Source organism: Diadema antillarum, unplaced genomic scaffold (assembly GCF_040938485.1).
Source record: "Diadema antillarum isolate AM-2024a unplaced genomic scaffold, OU_Dant_1.0 scf00000111, whole genome shotgun sequence".
NCBI lineage: Eukaryota > Metazoa > Echinodermata > Echinoidea > Diadematoida > Diadematidae > Diadema > Diadema antillarum.
This window is the reverse complement of record NW_027271000.1, coordinates 2,783,354-2,806,754: the sequence shown is the minus strand read 5'-3', so window position 1 is coordinate 2,806,754 and position 23,401 is coordinate 2,783,354. Positions and strand designations below refer to the sequence as shown.

Here is a 23,401-nt window from a genome sequence, read left to right as displayed (position 1 = left end):
ACAAAGTACTTCTCGTCCAGTGTGAACACAATACTTTCAGAAAGCTTCTGACACACAAGTAATGGTCATCAAAATCAAGAGACAACTGTAGATCTTCTTAATACAGAAGTGCATAGACACATAACAAATACAGTCTGTCCTTGATTATCTGGCCCTCTCTCATCCGAACTTCTCTATTATCCATGCGTCTCGAAGCAGTGAAGACAAAAGTGATTCTGAATAGTGTAAACATAAGTACTGAAACTCCTACAAAACTCATGCAATTTACATGGTATTCCCTACAGAAACATGTTACGGTATGTGTTTTACTGTAAAATGTTTCAATTTCATGACTATGACTTTAAATAGGCTAGCATAAATTACACTACTGTTCCAGTGTACACTGTGCACCCATGTACGTCCAGTACCTCTGCGTTGGCAGCCTACTATACACAAACATTGTTTCTCCCATATCCCGCTGAATCGCTTTTCCAGACGTGCGCCAGCTTGACATGGACGGATAATCAGAGGTCGGACTGTACCACCATTCCAATCATATCTGCACCATGCATATTTTTGATATTTTGAAAATGTTGCTGTATATATTTGAGCATTTGAGGAGTAAAACATTACACAACTCAAGTGCACTGCACATGCCAGCTAGTATCTTGAAGAAGTTGTTTACTATAGTCACCTGTACTGACAATCACACGTGCTGGCCACAGAACAGTTGCGCAGCATCTGCTTCTTACCTCTGACATGTTGATGAGCCCAACAGCCAAGGTCTTGTATCCTAGAATGGTCCTGTTTTTGTAGCGCTTCCGACGCTGGAGCATTATTCTCAATTTGTTTCCATCTCGTTTCAGAAAATGTGGATACTATGAAAACAGAGGAGGAAGGAGAAAAAGAGTTAGAAATACAGGGGACATGAATAGACACAGACATACATTGTTGTGGGTGACATTTCCAGACAGCATCATTCCACTGACATACACAAAGTGCTTTCAAAATGTAGGAGTTACATATAAACCCTGCAGTACCAGTTTTATGCAACAGATCTTTCCTGCCTTGCTCCTTTATTCATCATTTGTTTGTGTTCACCACATACCTTTATACTGTCATCTCAACACTTGTGATTTTCTTTTATTCAAATATGATTTCAACATTGCAAACACACATACACACACACACATCACAACACAACACGGCAAATAGATAGTACCCGTACCAAAACACCTCAATACATCTTGCACATATCCTACTACTAGAAAGATCACAACTTGAGAGATATGAAGTTTTTCCTACTTGTAAGCAAAGTGGTGGCATGGGCATGTGTTGAGGAGGTATGCTGATCATGTTCTGAGGAAAGTGCTAGAATTTAAAGTGATTGATCCATGAAATCGAGGACGACCAAAGAAGATGTGGAGGGGACAGGTGGAGGAAGAGCTCAGGAAGGTTGGAATGAGGAAGGAGGACACCCCAAATAGGGCAAGGTGGTGAGAAGGTGTGAGTGGTTGCTGAGAGAGTGAGGTATATCCAGCCACCCTGATTATCTGGGACAAACCCAGATAAAAAAAAATGGAGGATGACAAGCACAATCTTATCAGATTATTCATTTCACAAACACTTACACTGTACCACTACAAGCAGGGTAATTCTCTCCCACTTTTTTTTTCATTAATTTATTTATTTATCTTTTTTTAATAAACACTATCATCATAGCCCAGTGAGCTCATGGAATAACATGACATACATGTTTCAGCCACCAGGAACTTGATTAAAAAGAACCGAGAGCTACTACCAATACCATGTACATTTATCTGGAAAGCTGTTTACCTGCAGAGAAAAAGATAGGTCCAGCTCCGTGTCCAGAACTTTTCCTTGCTGAAGAAAAATTTCATTTGAGCGTAGTGTCCTCTTTGAGCTCTATAGGAAATGAATACAGACATGAAATGGAGAATAAGGAAATGTACACTTTGGTATCACCATCTATTATTATTTTTGCTTTCCCTGTTATGATCGCATAAATATGTGCTCAGAATGTAACACTCAAGTACATTAACACACAATATGTGTAAGTTTACATGTTTGTACATTGTAGTACATGTAGGGTGCAACAGAGGAAATTATTACTGTGTACATTATGAAATGCTGTTGAAGGATTGTACATCAATGATGCCGTCCCAGGACTTGTATTCTACAAAGTATACATGTAGTACCTCAAATAGCATTTCAAGCCTTTCAAGCCTTACAGGTGTAGATATTCTGCAATATTCCAGACTAAAAAGTCAACAAATACCAGCATCATCATTATCATCAGATCTTGAGGACAACAATACATTGCTTTAGAAGTACACAGCAGGACCTCTATCACTAGGCTGGAGGCAATGACAATGACAACATACTGTACCTCATGCATAGAACACTACTGAACACATACAACTCCTTTAGATACGAGACATGATACTGCTACAGTGTGCCACCATCAACTACAGGCTTAGCATCAGTAATGGTATGTGGAAAAATGCTTTTGGCACAGACACAGGGAATACAGGTAAGCCCAACTACAGTAACTGCATATAATGAACTTGTGACTATCAGTAGCCAGTGCTGGTCACTAACACTTTGTAGATGATTATTGATGACTGTGATGATGTAATATGACTTCACTGTCAAAACCTGATAGTTTATTATGTACCATTGTCACTTCTGGCACGAATTGGGGTGGAAATTAAAACTATGTAAATTGTCCACATAGTTCCATACAGTGTATTTGTAACAGCACAATCTGGTATTTCATACAGTCAAAGAGTAACTTCCAAGCACAGGTTTTGTAGTAAATAAGACAAGAGGAATTCATGTACAATGTACAGATGTAGGCCTAATAATCAGGCCTGATAATTTATCCAATAAAGAACGCAAGGACAGATACATTCTCAAAACATTTCCCAGACCTACACTTGCAAATAACAATATACCATTTAAATAACTGAGTAATTTACATTTCTTAGGAAGTAATTTTGATTAATAAATACATGTTACTCTGGCATTGAGGGGGTTTGATAAAGATTGAACAATGACATCCATTCTGGATACACGCACACACTTTCCTTCAAAGTGATAGGAGATTGTCCTTGTTAAGAGGTTTAAAAGTTAGCGATCATTTGTTTTCCGACTGGCAATGACTGCTACACCTGACTCGACCAGTCTAATTTGAGTGAGGGAATTGTGTATGATAGCTCCGATGATGAGCAGTTGATGACACTACAGTTCATGTTGCAGTGCTCAAACCCAATACAGTCACAATGTGTCAAGTAGCACCGACGACTCAGTACCCATGGGGAGGAATCCCCTGTCTCATTACCTTCACAATGTGTTTTGTTCATCATGAAAAGCATGAAAAGCAAGAAAGCACTGCTACTGCAAACCTATGTATATCAGTGACCTTTCTGTGACCTGAGAGAACAATCTACGTAATCCTTACAATGCTGTTTTGGGTTCTTACAGATACTGCTATCAATCACGAGGTCTTCTTCTATTAAACACCTTCATCAATTTACACCCTTCTTCTGGATGTGTACACACTGAAAATACAATTTACAAGCTGTTGCTTTCAAAACACAGTGTGTAGGACCTAGGTTCTTTTAGGTGCAACATGAATTGTAGTATACAAATAATACACAGGTGAGAGTGCGTTAGTGGAGATGTAGCGCACTCGAGGGTATTTACAATGTAGTGCAACATGCACTCGGCTTCGCCTCGTGCATGTTTCACAATTGTAAATACCCTCGAGTGAGCTGCATCTCCACTAACATCACGAACTCAAACCTGTGTATTATTTGATTTATAAAATGGGTCGAAAACTAACAGCATTTTTCACGTACCTTTGTGGGTCAATACCAGTCAGCTACATGTAGCACTCGCTCAAAAGTCAAGATGTCCGAAGATGTTCGTCCCAAACATTTACGCACGTCGCACTCGGAAATCCCGCACATATAAGTACTGTACGTTTAAGAGTATACATACGCGGTATACGCCACATGTTATGCACAAGAAAGGCCGGCTGGCAGCCCGAACTAGAAGTTAATTACAGGATTGACAGCGCGTATAGTAGCGCGCGACGCACTTGTAACAACTGATTGAGTGTGCACTGCTAGTGTAAACATTGTGACGTCAGCGACTTTACGCTTTTTTGCACGGCCGTGCATGTTAGTAAGAAAATAATGCACGCACACGTGACTCATTTCAGCGCTTCCAATTGGCTACATTCTTGAACCCATTTTATAAAAGAAATCTATTACACTTCAAAAAGTTCTTTGGCGAGTACTTACGAGCTGTACAGCTGTAAGCATTATGAAAGAACTCATGCGAGTCAATGTTAGGTGCAAGTATTTGTAAACACTGACTGTATATTGCAGATTGATAGGGGCTTACATTGTAATTCATATTCGATATTTTCACATATTCTATGTATCTAGTGTAGAATGCAGTTTGCAAGTAGTCTAGGGAATGAAATGTACCTTCATCGATGAATGACAGTCAACAAAACCAACAAAAATCTCATAAACAAGTCTTATCTGGATGACTATGGAGTTGGTGCAATGGAAATTCCAAGGCAAATGAAACTGTATTGTTACATACTATGTACATGTACAATTTGTACATGTGAACACAAGAAACACATGATAGAAAATACATGTACTCTTATGTCTGCATTTAAAAGACCTTTCTGGTAGTTATGGCACAGCCAGAAACTACTCACACAGAATGACAGGGAAAACATTGACTCTTAGGCTTCCACATGGTTGGCATTCAATACTCACTTGCATCCTCACTGCTATGATGATGGAGTTGAGATCACTCTCCACTGCTTTGTGAACGACTAATCTGGTAAGCCGCAAACTGCATAATCTGTAGGATGAACAAATTAAAATAATAAACGAGAAATATCTCGGCAACTGGCACTGAAATATTTAATCACAATCTGAGTGGCAAGCATTCTCTTCAAATTCATATATTACACATGATATCCTACACAGTACACAAAGCAAAGCAACTGACTAGACAGGATGCAACATTTATATTGTATTGACAAATCTAGTTACTTGTATCTAATTAATCTAATCAATGGACTCTTTACTCCACACTTAAATAAAAGTATACAGGAGCAGAAGGAGATCACTTGTTTAAATCAGCTAGGATTGTACAGTTTCGGTTGAGACTAACTTCATATTTCTAACATTTTTGGGTGAGATAATGAGAAACTTTTTATGAAATATGAAAGAGCATGTTATTTTAAGAGGAATTCAGCATTTATTTGATGAAAATTGGTTTTGAAATGGCCGAGATATTAAAAAAGAGAGCGATGCTAATAAAAGGTGGGACCCAGCTTTTATTACAATCGCTTTGTTTTACTTTGTTTTTGGGTGCCTCAGCCATACCAAAACCAATTTTTCACCAAATAAACTTTGAATTCCTTCTAGAATGGTATCCTCAGTACTATTTCATAAGTGGTTTCCTGATGTCTCGAAAGAAGAGACCCAGGGGTCACGCGCTCACCCGAGTATCGCAAGTTCATCTTCCATGCATTCTTGCATACTCTTACCTGAGAACATTGGAAACTTAGGCCAAAAAAAAAAAATTGTTGCATTGGCGTAACCCGCCCGACCCTAAAAATTCCGCCGACCCCATGTTTTTTTATTATTTTTTTTTGCTATCGATATCAAATATCTTGTTGATTGCGATCGCGATCGCACAAACCCGGAAGTGGAAACGGCTCTGGGGATATCGGATGTACGAGGGAGAGATCTAGCGCCTCGCATAAGCCTTCCTTGATCAGTACGTCATCTGTTTCCAACACGGACACGTACTCTAACAAGATTTATTCAGTGTATACGTAGCATTCAGGCTGCGATGTATTGTGCACAGTTTTGCCATAGGTTTCTTGTGTGGAGAACTTACACGAATCTGTATATGTGGGACTGTAATAGAGATCGCCGTGTGCGATGAAAAGATCGTACATATGGGTCAATTTGCATCTATCTTATCTAAGTCAAAATAGTAAAATATGAAGTGAAAACATTCAGGATAGGGATTTCAACATCTTTAAATTCTGTGAAGGGGTATAATTCCAGTAATATCGGCCTCATAAATGATTTGTAGAATAGATGAACACAGCACATTCGGTGCAGCAGTTGTACCTGTTTACTGAGCTGAGCACAAGTTTTACACGTAAAATGCAGGTAGCAAAAAAAAAACAAAAAACAAAAAAAACAAAAAATCCGCCCGACCGACCGTATTTGAAAATCTCATGTTACGCCAATGCAACAATTTTTTTTTTTGGCCTTATGGTGGGGTGGCTCTGAGAGTGGGGGCATGGTGTCCATTTACATATTCCATCACACTGGTACAAATACCTACCAAGTACACTGTACTTTATAGAATGTTGGATTATGCAGCTTGGGGGAAAAAAAGACTTAAAGCCCTATCACTTTTGATTAGAACTAGAGAAAAATATTACTGACTATTCATTAATTTAGGAGGTTTGGACCCCTGGGGCCCACCTAGGAAAGCATGGTGGCCATTCAAACACTTTGAAATCTTATTTCCATGGGAATGCTACTTGCCTAGTTTGGTGAAAATCCATTATGTTGTTTTCAGCAAGAAGATGACAATTTAGGCCCACATTTGGACCCCCCCCCCCCCATCCCATCCCGCTTCCTTGGGTCCCAAGGGGGTGGGGGGGGGGGGGGGAGGGCACCCCTGATTTTCCCATGAACAAACTTGAAACAACAGTCATCACTATACTGACTCATTGTATCAACTTAGCTCAATCACTTTTGGTTCAAGAGAAAATCTGTAACGATTCCTTATGGGGGGGGGGGGGGGACCACTGGGGCCCCCAGGTGGGGCATGGTACCCATTTGATGGAATTGAGATTCTATCCCCCTAGGGATGCTACCTGCCAAGTTTGGTGAAAATTTGTGACAGGGTTTTTAAGAAAAAGATGAAAATTTACAATTTCGGTCCAAATTTAGGCCCCCTGGGGCCCCCAGGTGGGGCATGGTGCCATTTGATGGGAACGAGATTCTTTCCCCCTAGGGATGCTACCTGCCAACTTTGGTGAAAATTCATAATGGCATTTTCAAGAAAAAGATGAAAATGTACAATTTGGGCCCCATTAGGACCCCTCCCCACCCCCCTCCCCTGGGTCCCAAGAAGGGCACCCCTGATTCCGCCATGAACAAACTTGAAACTACTGTCATCAATGTACTAATTCATAGTATTAACTTAGCTCTATCACTTCTGGTTCTGGAGAAGAAGATTTTTTAAGATTCCTTAATTTTGGGGGGTTTGGGCCCCTCTGGGGGCCCCCCAGGTGGGGTATGGTGCCCACTTGAACAAATTGAAATTGTATCCCCCTAGGGATGCTACCTGCCAAGTTTGGTGAAAATCGGTCACTCACGGGGTTCTCAAGAAGAAGATGAAAATGTAAAAAGTTTACGCACGACGGATGACGGACGACGGACGCCAGACGACGGACGCCGGACGACGCACGACGGACGCCGGACGAAGAGCGATCGCAGTAGCTCACTTGAGCCTTTGGCTCAGGTGAGCTAAAAAGTTAAAAGCCAAATTCTCATCTCCACCAATTCTAAACCATCCCTTTGAAATATGGCCAGCCTAGTATTCTCAGAAGGTTTCCATGCATGGTGAGAGGCATACAGTGTTTGTAATCTTGGTGATTTCCATTCCACGATGCACCAAATTCCTCCTTGGAGTATTAAGAACAACTTAGCCCTGAAAAGGACTACCAGTAACTCAACCAGGCCAATATGGCAAATCGCGCTCCTTTGCCCTGCTAAAGTGGATATCCCTTGTGACAGTCAATCCAACCCATAAGGCAACTAGCCCTTTAGGCTGCGTTCACATAGAAGTATACAGTATTCGCTATTCGCTATTCGGGCACCCAGTACACCATCACCCGCACCATCAACTCCCCATCCAATGCAGTGAGAATTTCTTCCTCCTACATCCCAGCAATCTTATTAACAATTTCTAAACTGCATCAGAATATCAGTCTACATGCTTATTTTTGCTAAAGGGCAAATCCAGACCAAAACTGTCATCATTTCATAAACGAGAGATGGTATACGCTGCAAGAAAATCGAACAAGCTCGATTCCCATTATGCTATACTATTCGCAGCTATTCAGTATTTTCGAATAGTGCCCTCTTATGTGAACCGGTGTTAGGAAATCCTATCATTCGATTCAAGCTATTCGCGTGCCCTCGAAAACGAGCACCGAATACCCAAATAGTATACTTCTTTGTGAATGCAGCCTGACAGTCACCAACACAAACTCATCCTGACGAAGATCAGGACATACTGATCATGTTTGATTGAGTTGGTCCTTTCCTGGGCCACCTTTCATACCAAGAAAGAATATGGTGCATAGCAGATCCAAAATCACAAAGACTATGGTCAGTTTACTTAGTTTTATCAAATACATGATTGTCTTCTTGTCCTTAATGGGTTGGCTTTGTGAATTTCATTAATCATCCTTCTTGAATGTTTGTTCTGAAGCAAGTAAATAATCCTATCTTTAAATGAGCAGGACCTTTATAACATAATTGTTAAATTCAATGACAAATTCAAAATCACACTCTCCCATGTGGTTAGCCATGAGATTTTGTCTGATAATACAGTTGTCAGAGTACAATTGTGTAATTCAGTATGATTACTTGCCATTTGCTTTTATATACTATAAAGGTATGAAAAAATGCCCAGTAGTGTCACAGGAATGTGCATTCTGGTGTACTGTACGATTACTATGGTGTAGCTCCATAGAGGCACAGAAGGATAACTAAAACATTTTTTCTCCATAATAACATCAGAGCTGTTTGCAATGCACCAAAAAACATGCTTGACCAGATTCCCTTGCAAATAAGTTGAATACTCTTTGCCAATAATAATCCAGTTATAGGATATGACTAGAAAGGCACTCAGAGAGTGCAGACCTCAGCCAAGCAGCTTGTTTCCACTGGGGAGGTGAAACGAAATCACCTCCCTGTTTCCACCCATACACACATGCTGAAAATCGCCTTTATTTCCCAATAATTAAGACGCCTTTCTGTTGTGTCTCAGACCAGTGCAGCAGCACAGCTTACTGTACTTTAAGCGCACAGTGAGTGTGCGGATGCACGCTTCAAATATGCGCGACTTGAACTCCTCTGTTTGTTGGCCCTATTTGCCGATGATAATCCTTCAAAAATCAAAAAAAGTATCCTGGATCCAGATGTTTATCCAGATCACACATTACCAAAATTGAATCACCTGTTCCTTGTGTCATTATCAACTTTTCCTGTTAGTTTTATTCAAATCCATTCACAAATTTCTGAGTTACACCATGTATTTTGCAAACAGACACACAAAACTAACAAACAAACAAACACTGGCAAAAAACATTTACAACGTTGTGTACCTCCTTGGCGGAGATAATGATGCATATCTCAACCACAAGATTACTGTACATGCTTGGTGATGCTAATGAGATGACGTACAGTACATACAATTCTACCACGACACAGTATAAATTGACAGGAGTATTTAATATACTACCAGCGGCAGTTGTTGTTTTTGTTGTTCTGTTTTTAAAGTGATTATATTGACAGGAGCTATGTCTATTTGTAAAATAATCCAGTAATTGAAGCGAAGCTAGTATTTCAATCTGCCGAATGACATGTCAGTGAATAAGTGTCACAGAGACCAGCACCCTAGCTGGCTAGCATGAGCTCATCATACCAAGCGAGTACATAATTGTAAGCTTTCTAGTAAATTCTACTAGTGAGCAAAATAATCAAAATCACCAGCTACACTGTACATTGTATAAGTTCTAACCACCACATTCAAAGTAAAAGTCTAGATCATTGTACTTGATAAAGTATAAAGCCTTTGATAACGTATAAAGACTCAGTTACTTCTTTTCCTAAATTGTACATGTATACCACAAATGCTCATTCAGATGCTAGAAAGTAGAACTCTATGATTAGTATGATAATTGATTGATACGTAGAACCCCAGATCCATTTTGACAAAGTGTAAATACTGTGAACTACAATGTGTATTTAGATCTAGACTTTACTGTCTAAACAAACTGAATGACTAGTGTGAACTTCCTCCAATCGAAGTTTACACTGTAGCAAAAATGTAAAAAAACAAACTGTAGCACTGCAGCAAAATTATGAAAATTATTCTCTCCAATTTTTGGAAAATAGACTTCAGTATACCCCTCTCCAAAAAGTTGTCTTTTAGTGCGGTGTAAAATCGCATTATAATTCCGGACACGATTTTCGTAATAGAATAATCAACTTCTTTAGCGGTGATCTATCGCTTGGTCTACTCCAACTTCGTCTAATAGCCAGATAGTTTTAACCCACATGGTCTAATCCCGTTTGGTGTACAACCAGTTCGTCTATTGACCATTTTTAGTCCAATTGCAACCTAGCCTCATTACCAGTTGGTCTACTTCCAGATGGGCTCTGCCCATTTTGTCTAATACCAACATTCTATTAGACAAAAGGTGCGTTTATCTACTCCTTTTCTCGGCAGAAACAGGTTATCTAAACAGCTTTCAAGGAATTTTTACGAGTTGATAAACGCAAAGCTGTTTTGAAAGCCCTTTAGGAAAGCCTTTACGAAAGGGTGCGTTTATCAACTCTCCTTTCTCGGCAGAAACAGGTTATCCAAACAGCTTTCTAAAATTCAACGTATTTTTACTAGTTGATAAATGTAAAGCTGTTTTGAAAGCCCTTTAGGAAAGCCTTTTCGAAAGCCCCAAATTTGTGGCTATCCAAAGAGGTTTCCTAAACAGGTTTTCAGAAACCTGTTTGTAAAAGCCTTTTGGAAGTTGATTACGCAAAGATGATAACGCAAGTTGATAACGCAAAGTTGATAACGCAAAGACGTTTTGAGACGGCTTTGTAGTCTTGTACTTCAGTACTTGTACTTCTCCTCGGGTCGAATAGCGCAATGCAGCTGTGCAGTGACAGGCCAGTTAAAAAATCGTGTTCGCGAAGAGAGTTGATAAACGCAACTATTTTGAAAGCCGTTTCTAAAGGGCTTTGGAAAGGGCTATCGAAAGCCGTTTAAACAGGGGAAAGTTGATAAACACAGCCAAAGTCTCATGCCGCCACTCAGAAATATTTGAAGTATGTGCTAAACTGGAGCTGCCTCAGAGATAGGAAGACAATTAATTCATGTGGCATTGCATCATGACTCGTCACTCTCAAAGGAAGATACATGTCTTTATGATGGTAATTGCTTTTCGCCATCCCTTCTTAGAAAACAAGCGGCACATTAACAGTACAGGCAGTCAGGGCTTTGGAAAGGGCTCTCAAAAGGGCTATGGAAAGGGCTTTCGAAAGGGCTATCGAAAGGGCTATCGAAAGCCGTTTAAACAGTGTAAAGTTGATAAACGCAGCCAAAGAGGGAAAAATCCAAGGAGACAAAATTGCAATTAGACCATCAATTTGCCAAAATGGGCATTGGACCAAGTAAGGATTAGACCAAACGGGCATTAGACGAAATTGATAGTAGACCAAATGAGTTTAGCTGTAGTGGTGTCAGACAAACTGGGAAGGAGACCTTCTGATAGTAGACCAAGTGGCAATAAACCAAATAATCTTGTCACTGCACCAGAATCACAATTCATACACCATGATTCACCGTACACATTCTTTTTACCGAGCGGACAACAAAGAGAAAATCGGCAATTGAGGCTCAGATTTTGTGTTTTACCGTAAAATGTCTAACATGAACATTTCAAACAATTAATGTATCAATAAAATCTTGTGATAGATCTACTGTAAATCAACATCTACTTCTGAATCTGAGGCGAAATGTGAATTTCCTAGCATTTAGATATTTTTGTGTCACATTTTTTGCGATTTTGGTCCATACAATTACAACGCTCTGTGAGACTAGTCTACGAAGTCTCGCGCATATTGAATGTCATTAGCATTGCAGAAAAGTGCGTGTCCAGAATTACCATGCTGTCCGGTAATACCATACGGGAGTTTAAATGGGTATCTCGGCCTAGCGGGTGAACTCGGCCACTAGCGCCTGCAACAAGTCGCCAAGTTTACCAGCCAGGTCAAGTTTACCCATACATGTAACTATGGTACAGTGTAACTGTAAGTAAACTTACTAAAACTAGAGTGACATTTACTGTTCATGTTGCCTACTGAATATAATGCCAGTGGCAGTGCCAGTGGGTAGACATGTTGATGTTGTTGCTATGACATAATGTTATTGTTAATAATGTTAGTGTACAAGTAGGTCACTGACTGTATTCAGTTTCAGATATCTCCTCTGTTTCAAAATGACTGCACAGCATTGTCCCTTTTACTTTAAAATTAGTTCAGACTAAATTTACAGATAAACAATGGCAATGCCAATGCCAATGGGCTCATTTTTCCAGCATCTGCCCAGCCATGGATGGCATCTTTAACATTGTTTACAATAGGGTTGTAACACTTTTGTTGGTTTACAGTTACTGAGTACTATCTGAGATGTAACTTTTAATATCACAACTGAAGAATAGGGCCAAGAATAGTCCACGCCTAATTCAAGATGAAGATGTGATCTTCAAGATGAAGTTGTAAGACCTTGACGACCATCACGCATCACGACTATCAATAGGACTTCCATAGGCATCCTTACTTACCGTGGGATACAATTGGGCGAGGTCCTCTCCACTTCCCAAGTAGCGAACAGCTTCATGGGTACGGGCTTGCCCGTTGTGTTCGCTTTAACAATCACTTTCTCAGCCATTATTGTAAATCCAGTTTTCACACAGTTGTACGAGGATTTCTGTTCCCAATTTTACGAAAACATCGCAGACATACAAAGATTACTCGAGGTCAAGTCCCAAAAACGGGTATGTCCCGCTTCTGGACTTGGCAAAACTACAGTACAACAGAAATCGCCAGACGATGTCAGATAGTCTCTTCCGCACGCACCGGTCATCCATTCATTATCATAGCCAGCGAAGCCAGCTACTACTGCTGCCGTCGTTCTAGCCGCTCCCACAAGCCACGATACGAGAGAGATGCACACCGCTACAGCTCAGTATGATTGTGAGAAAGTTGTCAGCCTGCAGTGCATGTACAGCCATTGATACACATTACAAACGTGCGTACGGCCTGTCGCCCGGAACGATCATGCAGAAGAACAGCAAACGGCCAGAAAATCTAAATGTAAAAATGAAGCCATACAGGGGTTCCAAAGATCCGGTAAGAGCTAGCTATGTCGGTAGTATGGCCGCGGACAGAAGTGGCTTTTCGAGAAAAAATTGTACGCGCTGTGTGGCATGTGCGACTACTTTTGTTACCACTGCACTGGATGGCCACCACAAACCCTAATTTTGCGCCGCACTGTGTATATACTTTATGTACAATGCATGCAATGTACACAATTCAAAAATACAGTAAACACGTACCGCAACGGTGCACTGACTGCGTGCGATGCTGTATGCTGCATGCTCGTGATCGTCAATACGAAAGGTAAAAGGAAACGGTAGTGCGCCAGCTCTTACCGATTGTTGCAGAGCGTGCAGCCAAGGGCAGGAGGGAGAGGGCTCGTCCCATCTTAGCTGCAGGGAGGTGTGTGGAGCCGGGAAATGTGCAAGCGTCTCGCCGGGAAAATTGCAAACGCCGGGAAATGTGCAAACATCTTGCCGGGAAATATGCAAATCTCTAAATTTCATCAACGGGAAATGTGCAAACGTGACGCCGGGAAAAGTGCAAAAGTTCTATTTTGCCGGGAAATGTGCAAAAGCCGCCGGGAAATGTGCAAACCGTTCATTTCACCTATATCATGTATAGATGGAAGAGAAACTCTCAATCAAAGCTGTATGGAACGCCATTAAGGAAACAATACAAAATTCATTTCACTCCAGCCAATATTCATTTCACTTTTAACAAATACATTTCACTCACAAACATTGATTTTACTTTTTATAAAAATACATTTCACTTTTCACAATAATACATTTCACTTTTAAATTAAAATTCATTTCACTTTTCACAAAAATTCATTTCACTTTTGAATTAAACTTCATCTCACTTTTCACAAAAATACATTTCACTTTTGAATTAAAATTCATTTCACTTTTCACAAAAATACATTTCACTTTTACATAAAGATTCATTTCACTTTTCACAAAAATACATTTCACTTTTACATAAAGATTCATTTCACTTTTCACAAAAATACATTTCACTTTTAAATACAAATTCATTTCACTCTTCACAAAAATACATTTCACTTTGGCGTACCATATCACTCAGACGAAACCATTTCACTGCGCTAAAACCATTTCACTCTGATAAAACCATTTCACTCTGATACAAAAAAATACGTTCCTCTTTTTTCCCGGCCAAAAGGTGGCGCCAGTCTGAGAGGAGTCACAGTGCCATGGCACTTAGCACTGAGCTGAGGTGAGTGGCCGGCCGGCCAGCTGGCCGGCTGGCTATGCAGTACCTAGATTTAGCGCGCTACGCTGGCGCGGAAGCGACGCGAGGCGAGCTAGCAGTCGACGGTCCTCGCCTCGGCCTCACTCACATGCACGCTCGTGCCGTTACATGCATACTACATCGAGAATTGAATCTACGCCTGACTTGCTGAATGATTAACGTGTGTTTTACAACGCTTTTCAACAGCGATGTTGTGGGGTAAGTTTGATGTCTGACTTCTTGTGATCGACATGCTATTTTTTCCTGTTCAAAATGAGTATTTTTTGCCGTTTACTAGTATCTCGAAGTTGACATAGTATTTTTCCTCTTTCAAAACATTCCCGTGTTTATAGCTGGCTGCTGACCCATCTAAAAAGGGGATTGATGTGACTTTTTGTTCATCAGGTCGGCAATACTTCGTGCTTTACGCAGTGATCGCATCTAGTGCGGACGGGGACTTTTTCGGACCGTAGATGCACCGTTGTTGACGATCTCTGCGGAGGTGCAGGGTCAGTCCCATATATTGAAATTAGCGTTGTTCATTCGCTCAATTGGAACTTCGTGATATCGTGTGTTGTGTACACTTCTACTTCTACGAAGATACTCAGCAGGATCCATAAGTCAGGATGTAGTGCTAAGGAGTTGAACTTAGGTGCTCATTTGCAGTGCATGCTTGTTGGTGCATTAAAAATATATGGTGAGAGTAAAAATCTTGTTCCTCAGTCTAGATGCTGAGTGGAAGAGCTCCCTTAAAGGCCTCCAATGAAGTGGCTTCAAGGGCGTTTTTAGGAAGCCCATTCCAAGCAGTTACTGTACGTGGAAAAAATGAGTTCCGATAGAGTTGGGTTCGGGTAGGAATTGCCAGCAACTTGTTTGGATGGTACTGTCGTGTGTTGCTAACAATCATGGGTGATGTGTAGTGCTGTGCATTGATGGCTGCCATGTTGTGCTGAATCTTGTACATGAGGAAGAGGCTAGCAGCATTTCTTCTCCTCTCCAGACTTTCCCATTTAAGCTGTTCAATCATGGCAGAGACACTGTCTGGACAGTAATACCTCTGGAGGGTGAATCTTGCCGCTCGCCTTTGGATGGCTTCTATTTGGGAAATGTGTTTGTTTGTATGTGGGTTCCAGACTGAGCTGCAGTATTCTAGGTGTGGTCTCACTAGGGAGAAGTATGCTTGTTGGCGGATCCTTTGCGAGGTCTTTCGTAGGTTTCTGCTGACTAGTCCTAGCATCCGATTGGCCCGGGATGTGATGTTGTTGATGTGACTTTGCCAGGATAGGTTGGATGAAAAAGTTAACCCTAGATACCGGAGATCTGATACAGATGCAAGGGGAGTGTCTCCCAGGGTGTATGTATTTCTGATGGCTTTGTGTCCAGTGTACAGTGAGTCAGTGTAGGCCGGTGGCGGTAGGCCTACAATTGTATGTGGCGATGGCAATTTGTAAATTTGAATTTACAACTTATTCACAAAAATTGTACAGTGTACAATGTGTATGCTGTCTATAATAAACAGGGTCTTAGTCTTCATCTCTTAGCAGTTAATTATTATATGATTTAGGCACCTACTCATCACTTAATACAAACAAGAACAGTATAGATTCAATATTATTATTATTATTAGTTTTTTTCTTTCGCATGGAGAAAGAAGGCACAAGAGCGATTCTAGTATTTGATGTAAACATAATTTTCATGACATGTTTAAGAGTTGACCCGGCTGCAATGTTAACACTAATAGAGTACCAGGCTATTTGAATTTTTCAAGTTGGTATACAGGTTGTCGGTAAATATAGAGATGTATTATTAGTCTTCCGCATCTACAATTTGTAACAATAAAGTTTACGAGGATGTCTGAATGAATGCAATTATTCTCAGAATAATATGAAGAGTTTGTTCGCAAAAACCGATAAGTCCATATTTGCCAAATGGAGATATTTGCGATTAAAGGTCAGGAAAAATAAAGAGAATACTAAGAAAATTTTTGCTTCTTTTGACCATAATTTCAAAAATGCCCTTTTATATGTAGCGACCAATATCTCATTTAAAAGGTGTTATTTTGTACTTTATGACAGAGACCGTACTTGAAAATCTTCAAAAATGGACTTATCAGTTTTTTTGCGAACAGACTCTTCATATGTTTACCATAGTACAGTGCATGTCTGTAGTTTCTCTCTGCTTGAATTGGGGTTTACTCCAACATAATGTTTTCGGACATGTTATTGTGAATAATGGTTTATAATATCATCTATGATTAATTTTCTCTATTTGTGTCACATTGTATATGTAGGTATCCCCAGTACCTGACATCACACCGATGGAACATGCATATTTAAGGTGATTCTCTTCTCTGTGGCCTCCAGGAAAATCTGCATGACATAAACGAGGAGATCTACACTGTCAGTTCTATAGTGTATTTTGTTTTCTTGGATGCCCACGTACCATTCAATCTCTGACAGATTTTTATCAAGGAGAGCACTGCTGTTTTGCAAGCGCTGAGTGACTTCCTCACAAGAATAGAAACAACTGATTAGTACACCTGTCAACTTTTTCATTTCATTGAAAAACCTAGAGCAGTATGTGATCATGATAACCTACCTCAGAAAGGTGCTAAATATGTGATATGATACAAAGGAAAAATGAAGTTGATATACAATTGTAACATATTACAGTATGTTACTGTATATCAACTTCATTCATCTTTACGGTAACATTTTTAGTAAAGAGGATGTACATGTATATTCTTTGAAAAGCACGGTTGTTGTAGTAAATGTGAAGTTCGACCATTACAGATACATCAATGTGTGGAACTATGCAAGATAGTATATGTTAGATTATGTGCATTTAGATTGCTTTGGAGTTTGTACAGATGGCAGAATTATGAGCCCTGATTAAACTAAATATTATCCTTCATGATATTCTTGATAAATGTTATGGAAGCAAGTACATTGTACAGTATGAAGTAGTATCTGGACGTTGAAGGTATGAATTTAATTTGTACATCATCACTGAAGCACTATAAGAGGTTTAGTTAGTACATGTATGCATGTTTTATTGCTAATATTTTGGTTGTGACCCATTTCAGAAGAGGTTTCAAAGATGTAAGAATTCTGTTCGATCAGGAAGATACACAAGGTATGTCACCAAAAGGAATTGAACGGTCAAGAAGGGATAAGGAAGATGAAGATTTTGACACAACAGTTAGATAGATGATACATTACATTAGTACTTCTTCCAAATCAACCAAAATTTTGAACATGTTCGCATTGAACGGGCATGCTCTTATTAGATACCTATAAAGAAAAATTGTGGACCTTGTGAAAGGTAAGATGAGCAGATTTTTATAACACCTGGGGGGTTTCATGTTGGCCTGTAGTCTACCCCAGGGTTGTCAAGTGTTGTTACTGGTAAGGGGTTCGAATACACATTTGTATCATTCACTCAGTCATAACCATGAAGAGAGTGACACACGGATATTTTAAATGTGTATGATACTGCTTGTGTACATGTACTGATACATGTGTATTCAGTTGACAGAGATGTTGGGATGATTAGTTTGCCTTTCGACATTTCAGATAAGATTATATACAGTCAATGCTAAAGTTGGGAATGAAAGATTTCTTCACATAGATGTTTTGCAAGATGCTATAAGGCCAAATCTAATCTGTCTGCTTCGATTTCCAGTAATATTGATGTTTTAAAGTTACTTTAAATTTTTTATCTGTTTAGTTTCCAGTAAGTGTACTTCATACATTGGCGGATCCAGTTAGGACCGCAACTGGCGCACGCCCCCCTTTATTTTTTGTTTAAACAAAAGAAATTAAAAGAAAAAAATGGGGGGAGGGTGCATGCACCCCCCTTTAATTTTGTAAACGCGTCCCCTCTTTACGGAATTCCTGGATCCGCCCCTGCTTCATATGTAGTATGTACACTTCTGAATTGTTGATGCAGCTGCCAGTTCATGTGTTTGAAACATTGGCAGTGTGACCAATAGATACATTGTACTTGCCTTCAAAGTATTTAAGGGCATATGGACACCTTCAAAACATTCTCTGCTGTTTGGACTGTCGATGAAGTTTATATATTTTGTACATGTTTCATTTTGTTTCCAGTAAGTACACTTCATATGTATACATGTACACCTTCAAATTGCTCTTGCAGCTGCCAGTTTACTGTCACCCTCTGTTCATGTGTGTGAAACCTTGGCGATGTGAATACTATAGTAAGTACATGTATGTGTACCTGCCTTCAGAGTACTCAAGGGCATTTGTACACCCTCAAACATTCATGCAGTTTGAACTATTAATGAAGTTATCTCTGTACATGTATCATTTGAGTGAAACCTTGCCAAAAGTGTAGATGGCATGTAATTTACAGAGTATTGCCTCAAAACATTTGTGGTAGTCTTGCTTGATTTTATTCACTTACATAACATTCAAGCCATATTCACAACTGTTTCATGTTTGTGCAACATCGGTATCAGTGTAGTTTGTTTATTGCCAGTGTCAAAATTTGCCGGCATTTTATTTGTACAGATCTGCTCCATACAATGTAGCTCTGCAATTGTTCAAACTACCTGGTACATTCATTTGCTCTTGTCTTATTACTGAGCTTCACCAGAAGAATTTTTTTTTGTTGAAATGTTCACTGTACATCACTGTTGTAGTCAAGACAGACTGATCCTACTCGCGTTCCTACATGTACTCACAAGACCGCTGACAGTTGTACCTTTTGCAGGTCTCTTACATGCCACTTGGCTGGAGACTGAGTCCAATACCACCACCAAAAAATAAATCAAAAATAATTAATAAATGGATGAATAAATAAATGAGAGTTATAAATAAAAAAGAAAAAATGATCTAAAACTGCATTTGACTATACTGCTAAAAAGTAGATAAAACTGTAGACTGCTTATGCAGCTCTTACTTTAGGTATTATTATTTTTTTGTTATGTGTGTGATACATTGTCATGAAGATTGGTGGATACCTTGAAACTTAACTGCGATGTAGTTCTTTCAACACTTACATGTAATAAATAAATAAATATATATATATATATATATATATATATATATATATGGAGATGTATATACATTTATAAAGAAAAAAAACTTGTGGACTGTGCTCCTTTCTCTGTTGTTATTAATGGAAAAAAAGGTATTTTATTAATTGATGAGAATGGCACGTGCAATAATGTATGTAAATTTCTCTGCCTAGTTAGGTAGGCCTATAGTAATAGAGTGAAGTAATGTAGTGAAGTCCTTGGGATCAACAGCTTTCTTTTGTTATATCAAAATGTTAGGTAGGCCTATAGTAATAGAGTGAAGTAATGTAGTGAAGTCCTTGGGATCAACAGCTTTCTTTTGTTATATCAAAATGTTGTTATAACCAAGCATGTAAAAAAAAAGTGGATAATGTAAGCGGAATTTCGATATAATGTAACTGTGTTGACTTTAGTGGAGTGAACGGTATAAGTAGTGGTTATAATGTATTTGAGTGGATGCTTAGGATGCTTTGAATTGAGAGAGAGTGATGTGAATGATTGATGGCAGAATGAAACTGAGAATCAGACACTTCCTGTTGACGAAATCAGAAGGGTGGACAAAAGCAAACAAAACAAACATACATTGTATTATGAATAACAAGAACAAGACATATAATCAAAAAAAGAGGGGGAGAGAGAGAGAGAGAGAGGCCCAGCAAGAGGCTGTAGACTATTAATTAGTACGTAATGTCTAATGACAGACACAAGTACAGTATATCACAGCTAGACGCTCGAAACTGACCACTTGTATTTACGCTGGGGTCGCTCATACAGTTAGACACACACGTACAAAGGCATCGAGGACACACGTCAATTTCTATATGTGGGACAGTACAGTACTTCGCGATTTCGTGCCGAGAAAAAAAGGAATGGCATCCCTATGATATCAGCTGGCTGCTGACCCATCTACAAATCATCACATTACACTTTTAGGTATCATCTTAAAGCTGAATAAATTTCCTTTTACATGATATAATTTTTGTTGGTGCCCCACGATGAAAAAGAAGACTTTTAGGAGAATTTTAGAAGAATATCTGTATCCATTATTTCCGGAACATCTGCAATTAGTTAGCCACGAAGTTGATAATCTTTCATGTCGTTCTTGGAAAAATCAACAAGATAGCATCCAAGTTTTAACCTTTACCTATCAAATAAAAGAAAAATCATGTGAAAACGTAATTCAGTGACCAAGATATGAGCATTTCAAAACGATTCTCCAATCGCGCTCTCTATGACTTGCGGGGTCAACTCGCGTGCGAGGACTTGGATATTCTAGACGGGTTTTTTCGGGCTTGCCGACTGACTGGCTACTCAGTAAATCTAGGTACTGCATGCATAGCCAGCCGGCCAGCTGGCCGGCTATTCACCTCAGCTCAGCGCTAACAAAGTGCCATGGCACTGTGACTCCTCTCAGACTGGCGCCACCTTTTGGCCGGGAAAAAAGAGGAACGTTTTTTTTTGTATCAGAGTGAAATGGTTTCATCAGAGTGAAATGGTTTTATCAGAGTGAAATGGTTTTAGCGCAGTGAAATGGTTTCGTCTGAGTGATATGGTACGCCAACGTGAAATGTATTTTTGTGAAGAGTGAAATGAATTTGTATCTAAAAGTGAAATGTATTTTTATGAAAAGTGAAATGAATCTTTATGTAAAAGTGAAATGTATTTTTGTGAAAAGTGAAATGAATTTTAATTCAAAAGTGAAATGTATTTTTGTGAAAAGTGAGATGAAGTTTAATTCAAAAGTGAAATGTATTTTTGTGAAAAGTGAAATGAATTTTAATTTAAAAGTGAAATGTATTATTGTGAAAAGTGAAATGTATTTTTATAAAAAGTAAAATCAATGTTTGTGAGTGAAATGTATTTGTTAAAAGTGAAATGAATATTGGCTGGAGTGAAATGAATTTTGTATTGTTTCCTTAATGGCGTTCCATAAAGCTGCGCATGAACCATCACCATCTTTACCACCTGTCTTAGCAACCCCTGTCTATAGCTACCACCTGTCTTTTTTTTTTTTTACATTTTCAGCAGTTTCTTGTAAACCCCCCACCACATATTTTCTCCAGATTTGGCAGATAGCATCTTAATGCTGATATGATTGTAATCCCCCCCCACACACACACACACTGCCCAAGGGGGAGCAGTTGAGGCCTCAGAGTCCCTAAACTCTTTATTTATTCTTCTTCTGTCGAACCGAAAAAGATACAGCTTAGGTAGTGCTATGAAGACATTAATGACTGAAATTTCATGTTTGATTATGGCGGATCCAGGGGTGCCCTGATCGGAGGGGGGGGGGGGGTTAGGCCATGGAGGAGAGGAATTTTCCATATTTTCAGCATCCTCTTTAAAAATCTATGGCGGATTTTCACCAAACTTGGCAGATAGCATGTTTTTGGTAATATGATCTTAATTAGTTAAAATGAGCCCAACCCACCCCCCCGCACCGCCGAAGGAGGGGGGGGGGGGAAGACTCAGCATCCCTAAACTCTTTTTAAAATCTTCTGCTGTCAAACTGATCAAGATAGAGCTAATGGCTTCAGACCCCCCCCCCCCCTCCTTCGGCCGTGAGGTGCCCAGATTGAGGGGGGGGGGGTGAGGGCAAGAGGGGAATTTTCCACATTTTCAGCATCTTCTTGAAAAATCTATGACGGATTTTCACCAAACTTGGCAGATTGCATCTTTATGGTGATATGATCTTAATTTGTTAAAACTCAAGAGTCCCCCTCCCCCCACACACACACCGCCGAAGGAGGAGGGGGGGGGGGTTGAAGCCTCAAAGTTTTTAAGCTCTGGAATTTTTATCTTCTTCTGTCGAACCGAAAAATATAGAGCTAAGTTAATGATGAAGACATTAATGACTGAACTTTCACGTTTGATTGTGGCGGATCGAGGGAGGGGTGTCCTTATCGAGGAGGGGGTGAGTGAGGGGGAGGATGGGGATTTGCCACATTTTCTGCATCTTGAGAATTCTTTTACGGATTTTCACCAAACGAGGGAGATAGCATCTCTATATGGTAATAGAATCCCACTTTGGTCGAAGGGGCAACAAGTCCAATTTGTTCCCCTTCCCCCAAAGCGCGGGCTAAGACGAGGGTGATGATAGCCCCCACCTTATGAGCAGACTTGAAATTTCATCAAAGTAGGCCTACCTTTTGAAAAATGTGATAAGATTGTGTTCTACTCCGCTTGGTTGTACAGAAATACCTGAAATTCTGAATTCCACCCGAACGACCCCACCCCTCGTCTCGGCCCCTTTCAAGGGGATGAGATGGGGGGGGGGGGGGGGGGGGCTCCATCCATCACCTCCTCCCACCTTAGGGGCTGGGGCGGTGCTCATTTAAACAAATTGAGGTAATATCACCCGATAAATACGCTACGTGCCAAGCTTTGGCGAATATCTACTGTATAAGGGTTTCACGAAGAAGCTGAATATGTGAAAATTCCGCCTTCCCCTCCCTAAAAATTACATTAATGAATTAACGTAGTTTCTCTAGCTCCACCAATTTTGTATTGAAGGTTTACAATTCATTTTTTTAAAAGCTGAAATGGGGTTCTATTACCCGAGGGATGCTTCTTGAATTTTCAAGAAAAAGATGATATTGTGAAAATTAAGCTTCCTTCCTACCCTTCCCCCCCCCCCCCCCCCCCCCCCCTTTGGGCATTTCCCGGCTCCACAAGGTGATCACCTCTTGGTCCCTGTGATATCGTCATATCAGGGAGGTGAGCCTCCCTAGCCCCTGGCATAGTAGTCGGGGGGGGGGGGGGGGGGGGCATTTCATGCAGCAATCTGTCCGACAACTTTGACGAACAAATTTGCTCTCAGCCAATAAGATGCAAGGATTTCAGTAGCTTTTAACAGTTTATC

At 39.9% G+C, this 23,401-nt stretch overlaps 1 protein-coding gene across 1 annotated transcript in view; it reads right to left on the bottom strand.

The window, feature by feature from the left end:
* The window catches only part of LOC139719540 (phosphofurin acidic cluster sorting protein 2-like), a 106,898-nt gene extending 93,514 nt beyond the window's left edge, over positions 1–13,384 (bottom strand). Inside the window, exons 1-4 of the mRNA XM_071630955.1 lie at positions 12,707–13,384; positions 4,803–4,890; positions 1,816–1,905; positions 732–857 (exon numbers count right to left, since the gene is read on the bottom strand). Coding sequence (XP_071487056.1) covers positions 732–857; positions 1,816–1,905; positions 4,803–4,890; positions 12,707–12,813 — 411 coding nt within the window. The 5' untranslated portion in view covers positions 12,814–13,384. The remainder of the gene's footprint in view (positions 1–731; positions 858–1,815; positions 1,906–4,802; positions 4,891–12,706) is intronic.
* Between the last annotated feature and the right edge of the window lie 10,017 nt (positions 13,385–23,401).